Raw genomic sequence first — 23844 nt, 5'->3', positions numbered from 1 at the left:
GGATTTTTTCTGTCAGATGACATTGTTGTGTTTGTCCTCATTAAACATCTTCTGCTGGCATTGATGCAAACCATGATTTGTGAGCCACAGAACAGTACGCACTAATCATTAGTAATGCTCTGCTGCTTCCTTTATTACTGCTAACATGAAGCAGTTTGGTTTGTCTGGAAAATCTGTTCTTCCACAGCCTCTAAAGGTCAGTGGGACATGGCAGACCCAGCACTGTTGAAATATTTAATATATACTTATAGAAAGTGCAGCCCTGTGTTTTCATTTGCTTTCTTCTCAACCTTAATCGTTGCCTTTCAGCGTAGTTGTTTCCTTCCATCAACCTACTCTCACTTTTGCCTCCTTGTTGAAGGACCTGGATAAGACCCAGACTGAAATTATGCGGCACCATACCAGCATCAGCGAGCTAAAAAGGAGTTTCATGGAGTCTGTACCGGAGTCTCGGCCCAGCGAGTGGGATAAGCGTCTTTCCACCAACTCTCCTTTCCGCACAGCGAGCATCAACGGTCAGCTCCAACCAGCAGTAAGTCCGATGAGCTCGGTGCAGTGCAGCTCATGTTTGTTTTACTCACGTGAATTACACAAAGTTACCTGTGAAAGCTTTTCCAAGACAGGCATGCTGACGTGTCGAGAGCAATCGAGCAGTGAAATCAGTTCACACCTATAGACTCGCTCATGCTGGCTCACTGACACACTCTCGTGTTCCTGGGATGCAGGGACATAACACAGACACTGCTAATGTGTTTGTCGACTGGTGATGGTTTTCCTTGCCATGACAAGTCAGAATGTCTGCTTTGAAACAGCCGCTCTGCACATACTGATGCTCTGATTCTAACGCTGGCAAAAATCGGTGTTTAAAAGCTTCAACATTGACTAAAAATGTATCAATCCGGTCTTTTTTCTCTCTACGTTTCCATATAAATGTTAAAAATAATGAACACAAACTAATCAGTCTCCAGAATTCACACTGTGTATTCCTACGATTATAAATGTTCAAAATAATATGACAGGCGTCAGGAGACAGATAATGATCAAAGCACATGTGTACAATATGCTTTTGCCACCTGAGTGTGCATCATAAACAGCTGACACAGTCGCTTGAGTAGAAGTACAGATACTTGTGTTAAAAAATAAACAGAGTACTAATTCATCTTTTTAAAGACACGACAAAGTAGAGACTGTGAAATGGACTCAAAGTGTAAAAGAAAAAGAAGCAGTTTTAACACAGCAACATTATTTCAGCTCAGACTGATTCTATGAATGAGTCCTGAACATCTTTAATGTAGAACAACAGTGAATTAAAAGGGAAAAGTCTTTGTTGCCTCCACCGTGGTCGAGTTTCCTTAGTGTGCACGCCTAAAGAGAAAAACAAACCTGAGATCAGTTGGAAACACGTCACAGCTTCTTCTGTAAGAGCAGGCAGAGGTGATCAGCTGAGCTGCGCTCCTTGCTGCTCGCTCCTCTTCTGTGATGTTAGCTTGGTGCTGAAACACCACAACCAGGGTTCATGGCTTTACCAAAATGCTGTTTCTGTCACGGTCAGCGAGGCGAGCCGTGTGGAATTTATTGAAGGACCCAAGATGCGGTCACTTCTGATGTGAGGAAGCTTTATTAATGGAGGTGGTAAATACACAAGGCGAGGGTGGCGAAAAACAGAACTGAGTAAACCTAAACTGGAAAGACTAAGCATAGAAAACAAACCTGAAACCTAAAGACACAAACAGAGCTGCAGGGAAAACCACTCAGGATGACGGAGGGGAAAAACACAGAGCACACAGGGCTTAAATACACACAGCAGTAATCAAGGGATGAGAGACAGGAGGGCAACACAGCTGGGAGAAATCAGGGCTGACGGGACAGGGGAAATGAAAAGTGAACACACTCACATGAGACAGAGACCTTCAGAATAAAACAGGAAACTCACAGACACAGAGAACCAGACAAGACACTGAACTTAACAGACAGATTCACGAGCAGACAGAGTGACACCACGGACACTCTGTCTGCTCCAAGATATAACAGAATAAACAAGAACATAGAATAATAGAAAGAAAAACAAAACACTGAGTCGTCAGACTCAGGACAGTTTCACTTTAACCTCTTGTTAAGGGTTCAATATTGAGGAAGGGGAACAAGAGGTGATCGAAGAATAACCACACTGATCCGGCCGGGTGAAGTCAAACGATGATTTTAATGCACGCGTGGGAAGATCACTACGTACGCAGACCGCAACTGATCTCCGACTTAATCAAAGCATAAACAGATATTTTATACCATCAGGGCTTAAATTTAATGACGCCCCCTCAACGTCAGATCCATTTCATACATAGGTCAGATCAAAACCACAATGACTTTTAACACAGTTTAAAAAGAACATTGTCTTCATCTTCATAGCAGATGTTTCCTGTCAACCTTTCTGATTAGCGCTTCTTCCAAACCGCAGACAATGATTTGCAGTGAGCGAGCACTTCTGCAAGCCCACAATTACAAGCAAACATGCTATGTCACGACCTTACGTGGCACTCTGTGTCACCTCTCCCCTACTAACGCTCACAGTCAAACAGAGGCCACTGTCAACCTTTTACTAGAACTATAGATGTAATATAAATTGAATAAATGTTTTAACCAACTGATACTACTTAAAACTCAATACAAGAATATGAACTTATAAATGATAATAAAAATGACCTGATATAAGTGTTTTGTAAGCATGTATTGCAATTCCTTCTATGTTCTAGTTTCCCTCAGCATGTATCACCTGGACAGTCACGCCAGTGAAGCTTAAGACCCTTAATGAGCCGAACATCAACTCAAAATAAGCACAGATATGCAATGTGTATAAAATAGTTATAACTGCATCTGGAATACAAGGTTAATATGATAACAGTATGCATAAACATCTTAAGGCCATCTTAAAGCTATCTGTTACATTGTTAAAGCAATGATGCAGATTATATTGTGCTGGTAAAATACTTTTGTTCATCCCCACACTCTGATGATGATACAATAATGGATTGTCTGTGAAGAGTTAAATATTTCTTCCTTTTAGACTCCAATCAGTTATTTACAGTGATTTAAGGTGGAATGACAGGAAACAATAACTCTGTTGAAATGTCTGAAATCTGAAACTGTCAGAAGTACAAAGTAGAGATATTTCAGTTCAGCTGTAAGGAGTAAAAACAACCAGTAAAGATAGCTGAAAACTCTACGTATGTATTTGTACTCTGCTACGTCTCGCCTCTGATCAGAAATATAAAATATGTTTTTAACCAATCAGAATGCGAAAGATTCCAAATTCATGCACTGATCCTCCACTAGGTGGCGCTGTTGGCTTTCACCATGTTATTCCACTGCTTCAGCCCGATGTGACCACAGGCACAGACACTTCCTTTCCTGTGACGATGGCATGCTTATGCAGGAGAGCATCTTCACGGCTGCGCTTCCATACCCAGTGACAGGCGGTGTGTAGTCTGGTGCTTTGTGGCCGCGCTGCAGCAGGCCAGCACTGTGCAGCGTTTATGAGCAAACAATATCACGAGCATTGGTCAGCCAGCTCCCCCGGCTTGTGCTCAGCTGCACACTCACTATGCTTCAAACCAGCAAACCCTAAGACCTTTGCACAGTACTACAGAGCTTTATGCACAGCATGGGTACCAGCAAGGAAAGGCATCTGTGTGAGCTCAGAGAAGGGAAACTCCAGAAGAAATCAATCACACATGATAAATAAATAAATGATAAATGGTTGTGCAGCTGTGTAACTGGGACAACAAAGGTGGAGTGGAGCAGCAGAGTTGACCAGCAGCCAGTGCGTGCAGTACAAACAGTGTGTGGTCATCTTATTGTTCATGCTTGCACAGCTGCCAGATCATTTGGCTGCTTGTAGCTGTTGTAATCAGGGACTGTAGTGTAGAAAGAGTTGATGCAGCTTTCTTCATACACTGCAGAATTTGCTCGTTACAATTACACAGTAACATTAGACAATTACATGACTGTTATGTGAAGGTTTCTGCTTGATCCACTGTTTTACGAATCATAGCAGGACGTCTGTATTTTGGACAGTTCTATGTAATGAAATGTGTGACAGAAGCTGGGAACCACCGTCCTGTACGCGGTGCCTTTATTACTGGGCCTTCTTAGGGGTTTGGTGCTTCTGGTAAATTAGCCCACATGGCATGGATAACTCTATCCAAGACCTCGTCCAGGCTTGTTCTCTGATATGAACAAATAAGAGGTGTTGCATGGGTGTGCATGCCTCCACTAGAACCAGTGCTGTTTCAATGAAACAACATCTTTGGTTCAGCTCTGTTCATCAGTATAAGCAGCACTTAGTTTGGCGCTTTGTCTTGTCCTCTCTTTGTGTAGCTGCTTCAAGCTTTGCGACCTTGCTTGACCTGCCAGCCGCATGGCTCAGTTAATCTGCGCATGTCCACTGACTCTCATACAAACTGCAACAGTTACAAAACCCAAGAAAAGAAGCTGAAGGCCAACGGTGCCAAGAGGACTGTTCCCCCACCCCTCGTCATCCTTATTCCTCCACCCTGCATCGTTCCCTTGTTCACTCTTTGTTTCCTGTATCTCTGTCATCTCCCTTTCCTCTGTAGCGTCTGGGCTAATCCCAGCTACGCCATCCTCTTCCCAAGAGCTTCCATCATCCTTCCCTGTGAGTTTATAAACTGAAGGTCAGAGAGGAGGCCAGCAAAGTTACGATATTCCCATCTGGCTTCTCTTCTACCCACAATGTGAAGATACAGTTTTTATCTCAGAAATTATATTTCACTGAAAATCTAGCCATAGCAGCACTTTTTATTTTATTTTTAAAATATATATATATTTGCTGAAAGCCTCAGGCTAAACTGTTAAATTTCACATTAGTGCTTTGCTGAGTTATGACGTAGTGTATGAAAAAATAAAAATAGCCTTCTCATCATCTCAAAGATCTCTAAAGCCCACGATGATGGACCCCGCTCTGTCCCCGTGCAGACTCCCCAGCCTGTGATCTTTTTACGCCGTTTCATCTTTTGGTGACTGGCTCTTACTCACCAATGAAGGATTGTGATGATTTTTTAAATTTACTGACTCGGTGTATTTCACCTGGAATGAGTTCTCTAACGTTCTCTTCAGACTCGTGACACAGACATTCGCCTTCACTAAAGGCACTGCAGCGGTCAGCTCTTCCACTCCAGTGCTGCGTGTACACATTCACAGGGATGGACAAATCTATAATTACTCATAGATTTGGATTATATAACATGTAGCTGCCTGATGTTAAGTTACTCGTTTAACTGAACTTGTTAAAAATCCCATTTAATTACCGGAAAGTTGCAGTTTCATGAGTGTGAATCCATGAAATCCACCGTATTGCCAAAAGCGTTCATTCATCTGCCTTCACACACAAATTATTCAATTATTCATCCATAGGGTTTATGATGATGTTAGTTCAGCCTTTACTGTTATAATTACCCATAATTCCGGTGTCCATGTACAGTGAGTATAAAGGGCTGTTCTTATTGTGTTTGTGGGAATTCTCGTTCTTCCAGAAGCACCTTTGTGAGGTTGGATGAGAAGGTCATTTATCCCAAAGGTGTTCTATGTGTCAAGCTCTTCCACACCAAACTCGCTCGTCCGTGTTTTTATGGACCTTGCTTTGTGCACTGGTGTGTAGTCATGTTGCCACCATGTGACCTACCACTTTGTGGCTGAATTGCTGTCCTTCCCACTTTGTTATAATACCAGTAAAGGAGACTCTGGATTTCACGACTGGACTTCTTACTGAGGTGGGATCCTATCAGGGCCCACGCTGGGATTCACTAAGCTCCCGAGCAAGACCCATTGTTGCGCACAGTTGTGTAGAAGCAGTACACAGGGGTGGCTGTAGCTCAGGAGGTAGAGCAGGTCACCTACTGATCGGAAGGTTGGTGGTTCGAGCCCTGGCTCCTCCAGTCTGCGTGTCGAGTGTCCTTGGGCAAGATACTAACCCCAAGTTGCTGAATGTGTGTGAGTGTAGTTAGAAAGCAGTGAGTACAGAGTGTGTTTGGGTGAATGTGACATGTTGTACAGAGCGCTTTGAGCACTCCAGGAGAAAAGCGCTATATAAGAATCAGTTCATTTACACATGCCTAGGTGCTCGATGTTATACACCTATGGCCACAGCATCGACTTGAACGCCTGAATTCAGTGATTGGGGTGAGTGAATACTTTTGGCAATGCAGGTTATACTGTACTTCAAATCCACAATAATCAGAAGGCAGATCCCTCTGAAAAAGCAGGACTCAGAGGCTCTCGTGCTGATGTTTTTAATGTTTTTAAATCCAAGCACTTGATTGGGTTTCCTGAGAGCAGATTAACACATGAGTGCCCTTCACATACTCAATAATAAAGACACCCTGAAAGCTTAGTGTTTTCAGACATGAATCTGTGTACCTTCATCCATTTCCTCTTCCTCTATGATCCTTCCCTCTGTCAGTCGACTGTATTTCACATGTCTGTTCATTGTTATCTGTCTCTCTTGGCCTGCTGCTGAGCACAGCGAGGGAGGCACACTCTGTTTGGACAAAAGGTAAGAGCATGTAGTCTGTCCCCAGAGCCAGGGGGGTACAGACGTGACTGGCTGCTGGAAGAAGATGAGGAGAACAGTGAAGTGGAGTGGGTTGATGATGGTGAAGAAGAGGAGGAACAAGAGGAGGAACCAGCTCACAGTCACACTCTAAAGGTGGTTGTTAATGAGCCACATGAGAGGGGAAGTTTGGTAACAAACCCAACCAGGCTTAAGCACTCCAGGATGTCCTTCTTTCTCTCTGGCCTGCTGGTGATGGCCCTGACTATGCTGTGGTTAGCCTTTATTTAAAAGCTCCTCAGCATTCATCCTGCACAGTCCCTCGATTATCTAAAGACTGCTTGATTCGAGGGATGTTTACTTTCTGCTCTATCCTCAATATTCCCCAAAGAGACCCAAATAAACTACAATTGAAGGACTGATAAAGAAAAGCTAGTCTGTGTAGCATTTGGTGAACATCGTGGACATGAGGCACTTTATGCTCGCTCGGCCTTTTCAGGGTCTTTCTTAGAAGGATGGTGGTGGACTGTTTCCAGACAGACATGACTAATGCATGTGTAATTTCTTAAATGATGCTCTTTCTATAAAACCTGCATGTTTCAGGCAAAAGGTTAATGTCCTGACCCATTAATCTTTAAATCAGACGTGGATAATGATACTGAGATGAGCCTGTGTGAAACTGACCTTTTTGCTGTGGATGTTGGAGTGAGCTCTAATTTGGAGGCTGTGGCTTTACCTCACATTTGTGTCGAAGTGTGTGTGTGTGTGTGTGTGTGTGTGCGTGTGTGTGTGTGCGTGTGTGTGTGTGTGTGTGTGTGTGTGTGTGTGTGCATGTGTGTGTGTGCGTGTGTGCGTGTGTGTGTGTGTGTGTGTGTGTGTGTGTGTGTGCATGTGCGTGTGTGTGTGTGTGTGTGTGTGTGCATGTGCGTGTGTGTGTGTGTGTGTGTGTGTGTGTGTGTGTGTGCGTGTGTGTCTGCGTGTGTGTGTGTGTGTGTGTGCGTGTGTGTGTGTGTGTGTGTGTGTGTGTGTGTGTGTGTGTCTGTGTGTGTGTGTGTGTGTGTGTGTGCGTGTGTGTGTGTGTCTGTGTGTCTGTGTGTGTGTGTGTGTGTGTGTGTGTGCGTGTGTGTGTGTGTGTGTGTGTGCGTGTGTGTGCGTGTGTGTGCGTGTGTGTCTGTGTGTGTCTGCGTGTGTGTGTGTGTGCGTGTGTGCGTGTGTGTGTGTGTGTGTGTGTGTGTCTGCGTGTGTGTGTGTGTCTGCGTGTGTGTGTGTGTGTGCGTGTGTGAGTGTGTGTGTGTGTGTGTGCGTGTGTGTGTGTGTCTGTGTGTGTGTGTGTGTGTGTGTGTGTGTGTGTCTGCGTGTGTGTGTGTGTCTGCGTGTGTGTGTGTGTGTGCGTGTGTGAGTGTGTGTGTGTGTGTGTGCGTGTGTGTGTGTGTCTGTGTGTCTGTGTGTGTGTGTGTGTGTGTGTGTATTAGGGTGGATGATCTTGATGCAGCTTTGAATGCTGAGGTGATCAGTGGTATTCAGTTTGCTCCTTAATGGTTTCCGTTTGCTTGTTTGTGCTGTTACTGGTTCTCCTAAAGTTTTTATGTAATGATTTTGTTTTATACCGGGTGTCATACGTGTGCTGGAAACATGTCAGACTGATAGAATCGAGGCCTATTTGAGTGACCGGCATTAATATCTTGCAAAATGCAAATAATGTAGAGGTATTATAAGTAACTGAGTGTGTACATTTGTTTTCCTGCGCCTGGTGCTGTAACTAGTCGGGTCTTTGAGTTAGACAGCGCAGATGAGGACTGACTGATGCCTCTTTACCTTTCAGGGTTTGTTTGAATCCCTTTAAAGACACAACTGTGTGCTCACAGCCCACGACACTTGCTAATCTGCTGTAGTAAAAAGCACTGACAACGTTGGAGATAGTGCCTGTTCAAATGCTGAGGTGACTTACACTACCGCTCAAAAGTTTTAGAACACCTCAATTTTTCACCCCAAATGTCTCGTTGCACTCGGAAATGAAAGCATGGTACAAATAAGGAGTTGGAGTTAAATCAGAAATCATGGAATCAGTTTATAGACCAAAGTGAGTCTAACCTTTGACTCATCAGAGTCGCCTCCTTTGCAGATATAACAGCTGAACACAGCCGTGGCTTCTGGCTACAGCAGAAATCTAATCTTCTCCCATATCTGTAGCAGAAGTTCCCATAAACGTGGACCTTGTAGCTGCTTTGCTTTCACTCTTCTGTGCAGTTCATCCCAAACCAGCTCGATGGGGTTTAAGTCTGGAGACTGTGCTGGACCTCCATGTTTTCAAGCTCACCATCTTGTTCTTTGTTCCTGAGGTAGTTCTGGCACAACTATCACTTCCTCCTCCATGTTTGACAGTTGATGCCACACACTGTGGACCCGTCCTTTCACCTACTCCACGGCGTACACGGATCCTGGGTGATGAACCCAAGATTTCACATTTGATTCATTAGTCCATAAAAGCTTCTTCCAGTCTTCAGTAGCCCAACGGTGGTGTTTCATGGCCCAGACAAGCCTCGTCTTATTCTGACGTCTGGCTTTCTTGCTGCAGCTCGTCCTGTCAAACCTGCACCTCGAAGTCTTCACAGTAGAAACTGAGCCTTGCTCACTACGGCCACCATTAAGCTGCTTGAAGCTGTTGTCCTGTGAGCCGCCATCACACAGCTGTTAACTTGTCCTCTGATTCAGTCGTGTCTTTGGGACCAGACCTCTTCCTGTTTCTGAGCCTTTGATGGTGAAGGAAACTGTGCTCACTGACACTGTGACTTTCTTCACGGTCTCTCTGTAGCACAGACCTACATTTATAAGTGTTATGATGGTCTGTCTCTCTTCTATCGTTAATCGGCTTTTTCTCACCATTTCTGTAGCATCACTCTACTTTCTGCAGTGCAGTACTGTTCAGCTGATGCTCACGAGGGTATGGCACCACAGTGTGCTCCAACACTGCCTCTATCCAGACAGAGGGGGCTGTAAGTAATCCAGAAATGTTGGAACAGCTGTAGGAGTCAGCAGCACCATCTTTCAAGGCTTGATCAACCTCCACTGCTGCAGAACAGCTTTAAACTGTTAATCTATGTTGTTCCCTGACAAAGGCCTTTTTGTATAATTATAAATGTACATTATCACAGTTTTGGGTAACCTTACCTTTTTTTAACCTCTGACAGTTCACCACGAACGGCTTGAATTGCAATAAATAACTGCAAACATTGGGGTGTTATAAAGCTTATGAACAATCGTGTACATGTAAATCACTTTGAGTGATCAGTGCGATTATCTTCATCATTGTTGTTATCAGATAATTACAGGAAAGTCGTTTAAAGGTTCTTTACAGGTACCAAATTTGGCAAATAGTCTTTGCGATTGCTTTTTTGATAAAGAATATAATTAGAAAATATGTTTCTCATATTACATTTAAAAATATATTTTTTCCAAATAATTCGTCAACTAAGTTTGAGTTTTTCTCTTAGTGTCAAATCTTGGAGGAGTTGACTTCAGTCCTGTTTGTCTGTTTTTAAAATCTAAATCATGCAAATCAACAGAAAAACCTCTGAAACATGTCCAGTAGTTGAAATTCGGCAATAAACCGAGTTGTTGTTTCTTCAGATGAAAATGTGCCCAGTTTGGAAATTTGGCCAATTCAACTGGTTATCAGGCTGTTTTAAAACGAATGTCGTAAGAACACAAGGTGTCCGTACCAAACACGGACAACAAAGCCTGAACTCTCTTATTCTGGCTGTGTTGTCTGTAAGGAGGAGTCGCCCTGTTGCTTTGACTATAACATGTGACTGTGTATGCTGAGCAAATATACACAAGCATTGGTAGGTGTGCGCACGCTCACATTATCTTGGATTTTAAGTGCAAATAAATGTAACTTTCCTCATTGGAAGCAGTGAAGGAGGTTTTCCATGAAAAAGAAACTGTGGTCATCTGCCACTGGTGTTTTTCCTGTGGGTGTGCCGTTCCCACCACTGTGTTTCTGTTTGTCAGAATTGTTTCTTTAGCTGGTCTTAATTTTCTCACTATTATTCTGATTTCAGCCGACGCGACTGGTTTCCCTTGCACTGAGAGCATGCACCTGCAGCTCTTTAACGTTTCTCTTTCTAATGTAAAAATCGACACGCTGACAAACTGTTTCGTTGTTCTTGTAACAGTGACAATAAAGATCTATTCTACAGAATGTAAATGCCACACTTTGAATCGTCTTCAGACTCTATACTTGTGTCATGGTGAACACACAGGCTATACAGCTCTTTTCTAATCTAACTGAGAACAGACAAATGTACCTATCCTCGCAGACACAACACTTCTATGTCTTAAGCACTTTCTAATTACAACCCCACTTTTGAAAAGGCTGGGACGCCGTTAAAATAAAAAAGAATGCAATGATTTCTGAAAATCATTATTTAATTCAACAATAGATCAAATGTTTAAAGAAAGAAGAACCAGCTCATCCTGAGTTAAAGACGAGTTGTTAGACTTTTGTTAGAGGACTATTGTATACAGAATTCTGGCTTTTCAATTATTCTGAATCTTCAGTTTCATATTTTTAATTTTTAATGTTTTTCCAAATATCTTGAATTGGTAAGAATTCTAGACTCAACCTAGACCCATGCTGTTGTAATAGATGCTTTACATGGTTTCACACTGTTGTCTTAGTTACTATGTTGGTCTAAACCTTGTATTTCAGCACTGATGGATCCTTTCCAGATGTGCAAGTTGCCAAATTCATAGTCAGTAATGTATCGCCATACATCAGCGGAAACCAGCTGAATGATGCCTCTCCCTCTCCTCTTTAGTCCAGGTGAAGTGACGTCCATGTTTGCCAAAAAGAAAACAAATCAGATGTTTCTGACCTCAGAACAGATTTCCACTTTGCCTCAGTCCATGTGACATTTGGCCCAGATTCAGGATGATGTTCACATATAAAGTGACACTGCAGGTGTGGACGGCACCGTGAGCCGTTCCCGAGTCTTTGCGCTGATTTCCATGACAGAGTCAAGCCTGTTGTTAATGCAGTGCTGACTTAGGCAGAAAGCTCTCGCTCATCCAACATGGATTTCCAGGCTTGTGCATTGTGCACACGGATTTCTCTGGAACCTGTTGATGCTATTATGAGAAATTTGCAGCTTTCACAGTTGTTTATTTGACAAACAATTGTTTTGCAGCTTGTAAATGCAGTTTTTTGCAGACTGGTGCCCCCTGCCTGTCTTTACTTCTGGGAAACTGCCTGCCTGCTCTTTTTATACTCAGTCATGTGACTGGTAACAAACAGGCTGTTTATCTGCCTCATGTTCCCTCAGGTGCTTCTTAAACAATGATTTGTGGGGATTTTCAGACACTCATGATAATGAAAGTACAGCGTCACAGACTAAGCTCAAACTGATTTCATGTCAATGTGGACACAGCTACCTGTTAACAGAGAACATTTTCTCTGTGTAAACATTTGGTGTGATTTCTGTGTTCTGTGAATAAAACGTGTTCATGAGATTTGCTAATCATTGCATTCTGCTTTTATATTTTACTCGATGTTTTTAGAATTGGCATTATTAATCTCGTGTCACACTTATGTAGATGGAAATTGACAAGAATTTAGCGATTCTGATTCCATCACTTAACAATTTGATTTCTTATTCACTCTCACGAGGTTCTCATCGTCTCCGCGTTGAGTCAGCACCATCACTGAGCAGCGTATGAAAGAAATTACAGTCATGCACGTTAACTACATGCTGTGTGCTCCTCTGTGTTGTGATCCGTGTAGGTTCATTACTCAAAAAAGTCATCATGACGCAGAACAAGTAATGCAAAATGTTACTTAATTGCTCCCAGGAGAAAGTAATCATTGTCCTGCTTGTTGCATTACTTTTGTGTTTCTCTGTAAAATGGCCTGAAACACATTCTCTCATATGATTTAACAGGGTCTGGCTGCTGGTCTGGGGTCAGCATCACTCGGCTTAAACATGCTTCTGGGTTTTGGCTACCTTAGCATGCTGTGCAGAGCACCATAATGGAGGTGTCCTGTATACGGATCATAGGCTCTGATATGGAATGTGTGAAACTATCAATACAAGCAACCGAAGCTGTTTTCCTCTGCCGTACGGTGCTGAGGAAAAACTGAAGGAGCTCAAACATCTGGAGCGAGCTTAAAGAAAAGCTTCTCAAAGCTCAAAGGAGCTAGTTGATGTGGTTTTGGCAGCTCATGAAGCCCCATAGATCATTGTTGGTGGTTTTCTGGGAATGCCTAACAGAGGGGAATGTGACGCAGACCTAGAACATGCCGGGGTGATCTTCAGAGTCCTCCATGAAAAGCTAGAGGATGTGGCTGAGGTCTGTCTGGCTGTGAAACTATCAGCGTTCGTTTTGGTTCCCTTTCAGCCGGTGGAACATTTGAAGGAATACTAATGAAACTGGGGAGAACGTTGATCTTTAAAGCAAACAATCACCAGCATTTTTATAGTCATAAACCTACTGAGGAGGGAACCAACTAAAGACAGACAAATGGTTGTAATGGACGCTTGCAAGGAATAACAGAACTGCATTAATATATTGAAATGCAGTGTCTCATCATTTCCACAAACACTGGGCGTTTCCAGCTGCAGGTCTTCACTCCTACATTTTTGCAGTTTAGGAAACACCCGTCTGCTCTGTTATTGATGTGTGTTTCAAGAATAAGTTGTGCACGGTGTTTGAAGGCAGAGCACTGCAGACATTGTGGTTTGATTTTTATTTTCTACCAAATGAATTATTGTTTTGTGCAAACATTTGGATGCCATTTGGAATACTTCGTCCTTTGTAGTTGCACACTTCATTATTTGCCTGCAGCTGCTAATTATTTTTTTAAGCTGGTTTTTGTGCAATGGGCAGAGACAATTCTGCAACATGAAATATATTATGGCCTAATACATGGTTAACATGCACATTTGAGGACCTGAAGGCTGACTGTGATTGGATCAGAGTCATGACAGAACTGGGTGACGGCATGAGAAAGGCGACAGTTAATTATAGACCGTTGCCCAAAACACAGGAACATGATGAGTGAAATGTGCAGCTCGACAGTGACAAATTATAATGACACAAACTATATTTTCAAGTTATACTTACTTTACCTCTAGTGTCTAAAACATTTTAGTGTTATACAATTAAAAGTTTCATTGCATACATACAGCAAGTTGTGGAATCATGCAGACAGATCACATTTCTATTATAACAGATTATTTGTCTAGCATTAAGGTGCGCTCAGCGCTACACTTTGTCACACTCATACCCACGCACATTTATCTCGAATAAAAAAGGCTTTGGTAGATTCAGTTAAAATCATTAGAGTTCCCTGTTAGACATGTTGTAAGTCAGATATAGATTTTAAACATGCTGGTTTTCATGAATGCATTTCCCAGTACAACAGTTACATTACCAGTCTCCTCAGTGAAGTGGGATTTAAGGATCAATTCATAGTTTAGTAAGAAATCCAGCAGGATATTTTCTGTGTGTGTAAATGTGTGTCTGGGACAAACAGGGTTTGGATTTCTTTCCCTTGCGTTGTGCAGCAGCTACAGTGCCACACTGTTGTCTTTGTAAAACCCTGAGAGTTTATTGCTGTTTATCTGCTTTCTGCAGTCTCCTGTGCTAAAGACCCAGACAATCACCATCTCAGATGTTACCAATTCTGTAAGAGGAACTGCAGCCTACAAGGACATACCCTTAGTTCACACTGAAACCAAGACCATCACATACGAGTCAGCTCAGGTGAGGTGAATTTGAGACATTTCCCCCTTACAAAAATATGCATTTTACAAGTTATTTTCTCACATTAAACACAAAGTATAGCTTTTTTTTTACTTTGTATGCAATGCTACTACACACTGTCTGGTTTTCATAAGCCTGGCCGAAAGTTTTGGCCCTAGTATTAAGGAGTGGTCAACATAATGGCCTTAATACAAGAATTAAATAAGGTGTTTGGAAGCAGACTGGTGGGCTGACGTTCTGGCCTGGAATCAAAGGCCCACCACAGTCACAGTTATTAGCCTGGTACAAGCAGAAAAAGGTGGTCACGCAGAAGAACAAGCAGTCTTCCTGGGAAAGGCTTTTCACCCACCTTCATAGGCCTTGGGTCAATACGGAGTGTTTCCACAGCAGATTTTGGGAATACAACACTCGAGCTCTTCCTCTCCACGCCTGGATGGTCACCTCCTAATTACAGAGTAGGCTTTCCCCCCTCCTGTTATCCACAGGTCCAGCAAACCAGCAGTTTCCAATCCAGTCTATTATCACAACAAATCCACGTAAATCTATTGAAAACGAATCCTCTGTCTGGTAAAATGTAATTATTTTAACAGCAAAACCATCCAGGCCAGGTGACAACTACTTTCATTTAAAATATCCTTTTCCCTCACTGGAGTCTCCAAGACCCCTTTACTAGTCCCTGTACGCGACTCCAAATAGCTGGGCTAGAGTGGAATCTCCACTCCCACATGGTGTGGCCTATATCTCACACAAAAACACAAAAGCATGCAATAACTGAAATGTAAAATAATGCCAACTCTACGTTTAGTGGCAGATTTGATTCTACAGCACTAGCATGACCTGCTAATTTGTCAATATTAATAATTAGGTGGGTCGTCTGTTAAACACAGGGCTGGGATTCAAAACAGCTGATCAGATCAAACCTGCATAGCAGTGAAACTGTAAAGTTCAGTCCTTGATCCTGTTACCAAACCACATTTTCTAGCTTATGTTGACGCTGTATAATATATTCTTAATTCGGTTTTGTTTTTATGTCAGCTCTCGATCGTGTCCTGTGATTGGTCCAGTTTCCAGGAATGGATTTGCAGTATTCAGCACCCCCCCTCATTACAGCCTGAGCATCTGTTATTTTTTTTCCCGCTGTTGTGACTGCTGTGAACACTTGTCTGGTTTCCCTCTCAGACACTGTTATTTAACTTTCTTCAGACTGACTCCGGCACAGCACGCTTCTCTCCTGGAATATAATTATCAATTTCTCTGCTTCACCTAGAGAGCTGAGGGACATCTAACCGAATATTAGTGGGGGTGTCTGTGTGTATCTGAGCCTGTGTTGATTACAGAAAATCCAACATAAATTACTTTAACATAAATGTTTAAAATTGAGGGGGCTTAAAGCGATTTCTACTATAGTACTATAGATACTCTATCCTCCAATATACAAACTAACATGACTTTACATTTCCCTGGAAATACTTTGTATTCAATGACTGAAGTCTAGAACCCAAGAACCTCATCAGACGCTGCATTTCCTCCTTGAGATGCTCTGCCAGGCCAGAACTGAACCAGCCTCAGTTGCTGCTTCTTTGTGGATCTCACTGCCTGCAGTTTTGTCTTTTTTAGGTTGAGCTCATGTGACTGAGTTAGCCATGGATCAACATCCCATGTCTTTGCTTGTAGTATGCTTCGGGTGATTAATCATTTGTACTGTTAAGTGCTGTTTGTTCAGTTTTGCAAGAAGTTGGTGATACTTCAGAGTTTTCACACCACTCACTGTTACATTGTTGCTTATATTGTTGGGATGGCCCATCTTGCTTTGGTGCTTCAGTTTCAAATGCTTTACCAGTTTGCATTTCTTAAAGCCACATTGCTACTGTAAACACTGGAGGCTTTAGCAGAGCGTTCTTGGTTTTCACCTGGATGTGCACCGTGGACACTGGAACGACACAAATCTAATCAATGCCATTTTCAGCTGGTAGATGTCCAAGTCCCACAGAAAAGAGCAACGATTTGTAGCTTCAAGTCAATAATAACCTTTATTAGAATAGCAAAAGTACACATTTCACTTTTAACTGTTATTATATATTAACAACGCAAAGTCTGCACACTTTTATCCCTTTTCTGACATAATGAAGTTCATGTGCTGTGTTTAAATGTGTGAGTAATTTCTTGTTTGGTACTTAAAGTTATCTCTCCCACAGCCGGTGGACAGTGTGGCAGAGAGGGAGTCGGGAGTGCTGCTGAGTGCCCAGACGATTACTTCTGAGACCATCAGCACCACCACCACCACCCAGATCACCAAGGTCTGGCACACTTCACTAACAGCTTCTCAGGCAGTAGAGATCAGTACACTATCACTATGTTGTGAAAAATGTCTGCTATTAGTCACTTAAACTACAGATGGCACGGTACCACTTTTTTATGTGCGATAACGATAAATTTGGATATCTGGCGATACCGATATGAATCCGATAGTTTTTTTAATCAATAAAAGTTTTTTTTTATAAATATCTTGCTGCGTTTTGTATAAATTCATACTCAAGTTAAAAAAAATAAAGCTATTCTGTTATACCTGTATGTAAAAAACACATACAAATATTTCATAGTTCAGCAAAACTGATCAATCTAATAAACTTAAACCTGCTCCATCCTCCCTACTCTGGTATTTTAAAGAGTACTTACCAGAAATATTAAACAACCTAACTAACAGGGCTGCAAACTCCCAGCAAATAAATAAATAAATAAATAGGGAACCACCCCCGCCCTCATGATGCTTAATCGACATAATCAACTTTAATTTGATGCAGTGTGAAAAAATGCACAGAAATCAATTATTTTTCAAGAATAATTAAACAGATTCAACATCTTTCTTCAACAGAACTGCAGACTGCACAGATGGTTCCCAAAGGAAAAAGTACTACAGCTTACTAGGGTATATTAGACTTAACAGTTACTATATACAGTAATGGACTTCTATACATTTTACATCAGATTAAAACTTTGGGTGTCAGATTCAGATAATTATTTATTAAAAGCTCCACATTGTAAATGAGAATAAGAAAGAAAAGTATGTCTTTGTGCCCCCTTTTCCCTGTTCATGCCCTATCGGCCCCCCTGGCTAAACTTTGCTAGATCCGCCCCTGCACAGTTACGTCAGCTGTGTAGAAAAAGATCCTGGTGTAGAAAGTAATATTAAATAAATCCTAACAACAGTCAAGCTTAAACGTGCTGCTGTTGTTCAGCCGCTGGTTTCCTCTTTCTGGCGCAAAGTGGGCCAAAAACAAAGAAGAGAGACGATCAGCTGATCATTGATCAGTTTCATGATTGAAGTAGCAGCAGGAGAGAGAGAGAGGCAGTCGCTCCATAGGTTGTTAAGCTTAACGCTGGAATGCTTTACAAACATTCAGAGATGAACTTACACACTTGCTTTACTTCTCTCTGGGATCACTTCCTCAGAGATGAAATGCCGGTTTGGTAGCGAGGCTACAAACACACAGCCGCTCTATCACGTGACCACACTGCTGCGACGTGCTACGGTTATGAGCAGAGTTACGCCGTGTAGTTTAGTGAGGTGCTTTTTTTGATATTTAATGGATCGGATTACATCTTTTATTTCTCTCTGATATCCGATCCAGTAATTTACGTCAGTATCAGACCGATACGTAATATCGGATCGGTCCATCTCTAACTTAAACCAGCTGTCTTGAAACACAGGCTGTTTGAGTGGCAGACATTTTCAGTGTGGGTGTACTTTATTAAATCAGATGTGACTGTTTGCATCCTCGTCTCTCCCAACAACAACACTCTCAGATGATACCATGTTTTTTACATAGTTATCTTTTAGTATTTTCATGTAACAGAGCACAACTCAAACTCAGGGTAAAGATAACTGGCACATAACTTCAGATGATTCAGTCAGGTACATTTTGTGATCAGCTGTTGGAACAGTCACTACATAACTCTGTGCTCCTCCCGGCCATCAGACTTCTGCTCCGAGCCTCTGAGATCTCACACAGGCTCCATCAGAAACAGTTAGTTCAATTCTTATGTGAAAGACATACTCTCCTACATCTGCTTCATTCAGCTGACATACTGATACGTTTGATATACTGTTTCCATATACGAAAAACTTTCACAAGCATACTCTTATACTGTTACCTGCTAATGCTGAAATGAACTGCCTGTGACTGTATCTGTAGAAGTTTCCACTCAGTAAGTGGCGTCTTCTGGCCTCACGCTGGTGAATGTGGTGTGAGGTCATTTGGTCCTGGATTTAAGAGGAGTCACTGTCACTGTCATTTCACTCAGGATTTTCCAGCGAACGTCAATTCTGTTCAGAGGAGAAATAAAGACAGAGGGAGGATTTAGATTTTTAAAGCTTGTGTCACATCTCTGTTACAGACGGTGAAAGGAGGGATCTCTGAGACTCGCATTGAAAAGAGAATTGTCATCACTGGGGACACAGAAATAGATCATGACAAGGTAAATTCATTATGGAGCATTTCTCACTGCTTCGTTGTTCACACTAAATCATGTTTTCCTTAAAGGTCTGTGTGTTAGCTCATTCGCTGATTTACAGGAAATGTACCACATAAGTGACCCTGGGATTATGTGCAGGCCTAGCTTGCCCCACAGAGCAGTATGTCCAGTAAATATATGCTACATGAAAGTCATGTTCGTCACAACAGTGCGTGTCGTGCAGGTCATTTAGGAGTGTGGTGTTTACTCTGTAGGCTTTGGCCCAGGCCATTAAAGAGGCAAAGGAGCAGCACCCAGATATGTCTGTCACCAAAGTGGTCGTGCATCAGGAGACGGAGATCACCCCAGAGTAAGACGGACTGATCCTGTGGAAGGCAAGTGATACATCTGGATTTCATCTGTCCCCCACCAAGTATCCACTGGTCAGACTGAAAATCACTTGTGAAGATCATATTGAGTATAATTATAATTGTGACGAGGATAAAAGAAGATGTTGAAAAAGTTTAAACTTAACCAAGAATTCAGACTTAAACTCAAACCTCCTAACCACCTCCACCTAACCACTAACCAGCATAAATAATTAAGAAACGGCAGTCACTGTTTACAATAACAGCCACCAAAAGAAACTTATTTACAGTAAAAGCTACCATGGAGACGAACTACATCACCAAACTGTGTTTTAAACACAAGAGGACCGTGATAAGTAATGATAGAAACCGACTGAACCGAGTCATGGAAACATGGAGATGTTTATGAAGGACGCAGATCAGTAATTAAATGAAAACCTGCAGAAGTATCTCCGGTGTTTGCATGAAAGTGAAACATGGTACGTCCACAGTGTAAGGTGTTAGGGCCCATGTGGCTTTAATTGTTGCCTTGGATATGTGATGTTAAAGGGTCCAGGCTGGGAATCTGATGCTGTTGAGCTGGTTGGCAGGCTGGTATGTAAACGGCCCAGCCTGCCTCCCAGTTTGTCTGAACATGTGAGCAGGGCTGGGAGGGCTGGGAGGGCTGCAGATTGTTGAAGCCCTCAGTGCTGTCTCACAGGAAGATCAGGAAGGCACGATGCCAACTAAAGCTACCAAAGTGGTAAAAGGAACAATAATCATAGTTTTGTAAAACACTTTGTTTCAAGTTCCAGAGAATAAAAAACCAACAGAGACAGATTTTTGTTGGTGTGTTAACAAACTCAGTAGCATTACTGGAGTGAAGCTCCGCAGACAGAGCTAATGTAGAGAAACAGAGGCTGGGTGAATCTATGGTAACAGCTTCCACGAAGAGCTGCGTCATGTACGAGCACATGGGTCCTTTCAGCCAGTGTGTTTGCTGCCAATGTGGAGTCAATGAATGGCCTCAATCACATGATCCTTGCTCAGTATCCCAGTAATGTGTGTATATATGACAGTATATGAACTGTAAATGTTTGATGGTCAGTTTCACCACTTTTTGATGAATTGTACAATAAAAGCACATTATTATTCTTTTTCCATAAAAAAAGTTTTATTATAATGGCCAATAAAAATGAATTATAAAGTATTTTAAATAAACTATTAAAAATAAATGAATCTAAAGTTCAGCAGACGACAGAAACAACAATCAAATAAAATTTTGATTGTTTACATGTATGGTTAAAAAAAGCTCTTTAAGACTAATGTCGTGTTATACAATTCAAATTACATTACGTATATATTAAAATTCTCATTTTCTATGTAATATTTCTTGCTTCATTTTCTTTTTTGGTTTTGGGGCCTTTTCCTTTGTGCTCAGATAGCTGACTGTCTTGTGATCAAAAATGCAGATATTTTCATGGTAAACGCCACTAAATATTCTTTTATTCTTTCTTTACTTTCTGTCATCTTTCCTCAATCAAACTTCGGCCCTCTCAGCTACCCCCCACTCCACCCCATTCCTCCTCGTATCTCCATCACACCATTTTACCTCAGCGCACCCAGCAACCATCAACGGGAACCACCAGACCTCATCAGAGCGAACTAGCTCCAACAATGACAAATGAACTTGACTCCACGAGTGTGAAGTTTGGCCTGAAGGAGACAGAGTCACCAGAAAATTCCCAAGAACCCTGCCAGTATTCCCCACAATCCCCCTCTTGTTCCATTTACTGCCAAAAGAGCAGCTGCTGGAGTTATGGATGAAAAATCATCTTTTTTTAAATATGAAAAAGAAATTAAAGAACAGCATTTGTGGATTTCATCCTCTCCAATTTGTGTGGAGATTTTAAGAAAAAATCAAGGGCATTTGGTCTTTTACTCTTGATATATTGGTAATTTATTTTTCTACAGCTTTTCTTACCATCAGAATTGGTTACCAGTAACTTGAAAATCAAGTATTTTGTAACAATGTATCCGAGCAGCATTGACAAAGGGATTGTGGGTGATGTCACTTGGGATTGTACACTTTGGGACTCGCAGGATCCCTCTCAAATTTTAGTGCAAGTTTGGTGTCATTTCTTGTACAGTAAATATTTTATTTTCCCTCTCGACGTAAAAATAATATTTTTTCAATTTGTGTATAGGAAAAGATTGATTGTATGAAACTAACGTGCGGGAATTAATCCTTTCATCTGACAAAGTTCTGGCATTTGTTCAGTGACACCTTTTGATTGTTTAGTTGTGTTTTTGTGCTCGTGTTACCAAAACAGGGCTTCATCAGGACCACAGAGATCGTAGTGCACTGACATGACGTTTATTTATTTCCACCTTTGTGCGTTTTGTGTTTTAGATATGATTTTACATGACAATGTTCCCCACATCGTTATAGTTTCTGCATTACGTTTCTAATTTTCCTCACAGTGGGCAGTGTGTACACTTAGCGCTGCTTTAAAGACATCTGTGAAATATTGAAGTCGGTAAAGAGAAGAGCAAAACTTCAGCGTCTGTATATTTAGACTTTATTATATAAAATCTATTGCATCACATTAAAATGATAGGAATGGTTGACATATCTGACACTTAATAATACGGTAAATTGGGATAATTTTCTGTTATAATTCAAAGAACAACACAATACAGATTATCAGCTTATTATAATGGAACAACAGAAAGGGGATGAATGTGGTGACATTACACCAGTAAGGGGAAAAACACAGAGAGAAGAAAGTCGGCATGTAATAAAGCAACAAAAAGAAACGAGATGAAAGAACCGAATCAGCAGTGATGATGAATTCTTCTCACACTGTCTAACTTCCATATGTCTGCCATAATATTTGAACAGTATGATTATGACATGTGTACTTCCTGGAGGACAAAGCCGACCACGCCTGTACACACCGCCCACTGGAAGCAGAAACAGAGTCACACTGCCACTCAGACGTTTGGGGCCACTTTTTGAAAAAGAACATGATTTTTGTTTACCTCGGACATAAAATGACAACGAACAATAAAGTGGGTATACTAACACAACTAGAAAAGGGGTTTTGTTGCAAACCTAGCCTTAGCCTTTATAACTGGGACCCCAGTTCACCCTGAACACGTCACGGTTCAACGACATAAATGTCCTTTCTACAGCTCTCATTCATTTGTGTCATCCAGTGAGTTTTTGTTAACCTTAAAATGTCCGGCATCAAATTAATGAAATACAGTCAATATTTTTACAGTTTAAAGAACATTTCAGCGTGACTTTAGGCGTTTTAGCACCAGTGCACACTTTGCACTTTATCTTCAAACGGCGGACTTTTAGTTACAAGATGCCCTTTAAGATCCTCTCCAGTGTTTGTTGTTCTCACTGTATCATTATGATCACGGTACTCCTCCTCCTCTGTGTCAGCAGTCCACATCTTATTTTCTGTGTATGTTTTCTTAGATGTAACCCTCACATGGTCATCACACAAAAACATGTAAAAAGCACCATGCACTAAATAAACACTGTTGTGGTCATTATTGACATTGTCATCGCCAGCGTCGTCCTTCCTGATGCTTTTGCATACATTTAAGGTCAGTTCACTCTAAATATCGATATGTAATCGAAGCATTATCACCATAGTAACTAATAAAATATGCACCATGTTCAAATACTCCTGAGGCTTTAGAGATAACGTAATCGTTTTGCTGATTCCACCATCCAGATTTTTTATCCCAATGTAAATATTTGAATCACCCTGTAGACAGTTAACCATGTAAAACTCTGTCATTTTAAATCTTTCTTGTTATTGTTTCTATTAAGAGTAATCGATTATGCTTTGTTAATCAATTTGTAGCTTTATTTCTGCGCTGTGCTGAGCAAACAGCTTGTTCTGGCTCTGACATCCGTTCTGTAGAACTTACCTGATGCCACAGGTTCTTAGATGACTTTTTAAATGCAGCAATTAAATGTTTAGATATTAAATTCATTAAGAAAATGGATTAGTAAAATTATTTTATTGACATATTTATTTTCTAAAATTAAAAAAGGCCCCAGTTCTATTTATAGTGCTGTAGTAGATTTTTAGATCGTCATATTAATATGGAAAATCTGCTTGTAGGCTGTAAACATACTTTGAAATAGTGTAACTATTAATAATTATGCTGCACACAAAACATTTATGTAACTTTATTTGTAAAGCACTTTAAATCAGTCACAGGTGACACAAAGTGCTGAACATGAGAAAGAAATAGACAAATATATTGGATATCATGCACTTCAATGAAACAGTTTAACTGAGCAGAAACTGTTTTCTCTAAATATCTTTCAAAGAAGTTGCAGCTTGCAGAGGAGCCCTGTTTTTTGTTTTTGACGTCAGTTTAAGATCATGTTTTTTAATCAAAGGCTGCATATTTGCATGTTTAAAATTCGCAGGAACCACATTCAAAGACAGACTGATGTTGATAATGGAGAAAGTCAGCCGACCTATGATCTCTTCAAAACCTCTTTCAAAAAAAAAAATAGAGGCGCAGCAGCATCGTGGAGAAACCTGAGGGTTAAGCGAATCACATTCACTAAAACTGACAGTCACGGCTCAAGCTGTTTGAGAACAGCAGAAAAAGGGACAGAGACAGAGTCCCGATGCATGCTCAATCATCCAGGCAAGTAAATCCCAGAAAGTTTATATT

General features: G+C 41.3%; 1 protein-coding gene across 9 annotated transcripts in view; it reads left to right on the top strand.

The window, feature by feature from the left end:
- Window positions 1-22705, top strand: part of epb41a (erythrocyte membrane protein band 4.1a) — a 57064-nt gene extending 34359 nt beyond the window's left edge. For 4 of the 9 annotated variants that reach the window (XM_080862580.1, XM_080862576.1, XM_080862577.1 and 1 more), the window contains exons 16-21: window positions 362-532; window positions 14198-14326; window positions 16507-16623; window positions 18722-18802; window positions 19054-19173; window positions 20686-22705. In XM_080862580.1, coding sequence (XP_080718706.1) covers window positions 362-532; window positions 14198-14326; window positions 16507-16623; window positions 18722-18802; window positions 19054-19152 — 597 coding nt within the window. In that variant the 3' untranslated portion in view covers window positions 19153-19173; window positions 20686-22705. The remainder of the gene's footprint in view (window positions 1-361; window positions 533-14197; window positions 14327-16506; window positions 16624-18721; window positions 18803-19053; window positions 19174-20685) is intronic. The other 5 variants (XM_080862583.1, XM_080862581.1, XM_080862579.1 and 2 more) reach the window with 4 other exon arrangements.
- The last annotated feature ends 1139 nt before the right edge of the window (window positions 22706-23844 follow it).

The sequence above is a fragment of the Rhamphochromis sp. 'chilingali' genome (genome assembly GCF_963969265.1).
Source record: "Rhamphochromis sp. 'chilingali' genome assembly, chromosome: 17".
NCBI lineage: Eukaryota > Metazoa > Chordata > Actinopteri > Cichliformes > Cichlidae > Rhamphochromis > Rhamphochromis sp. 'chilingali'.
This window is presented reverse-complemented; position numbering and strand designations above follow the sequence as displayed.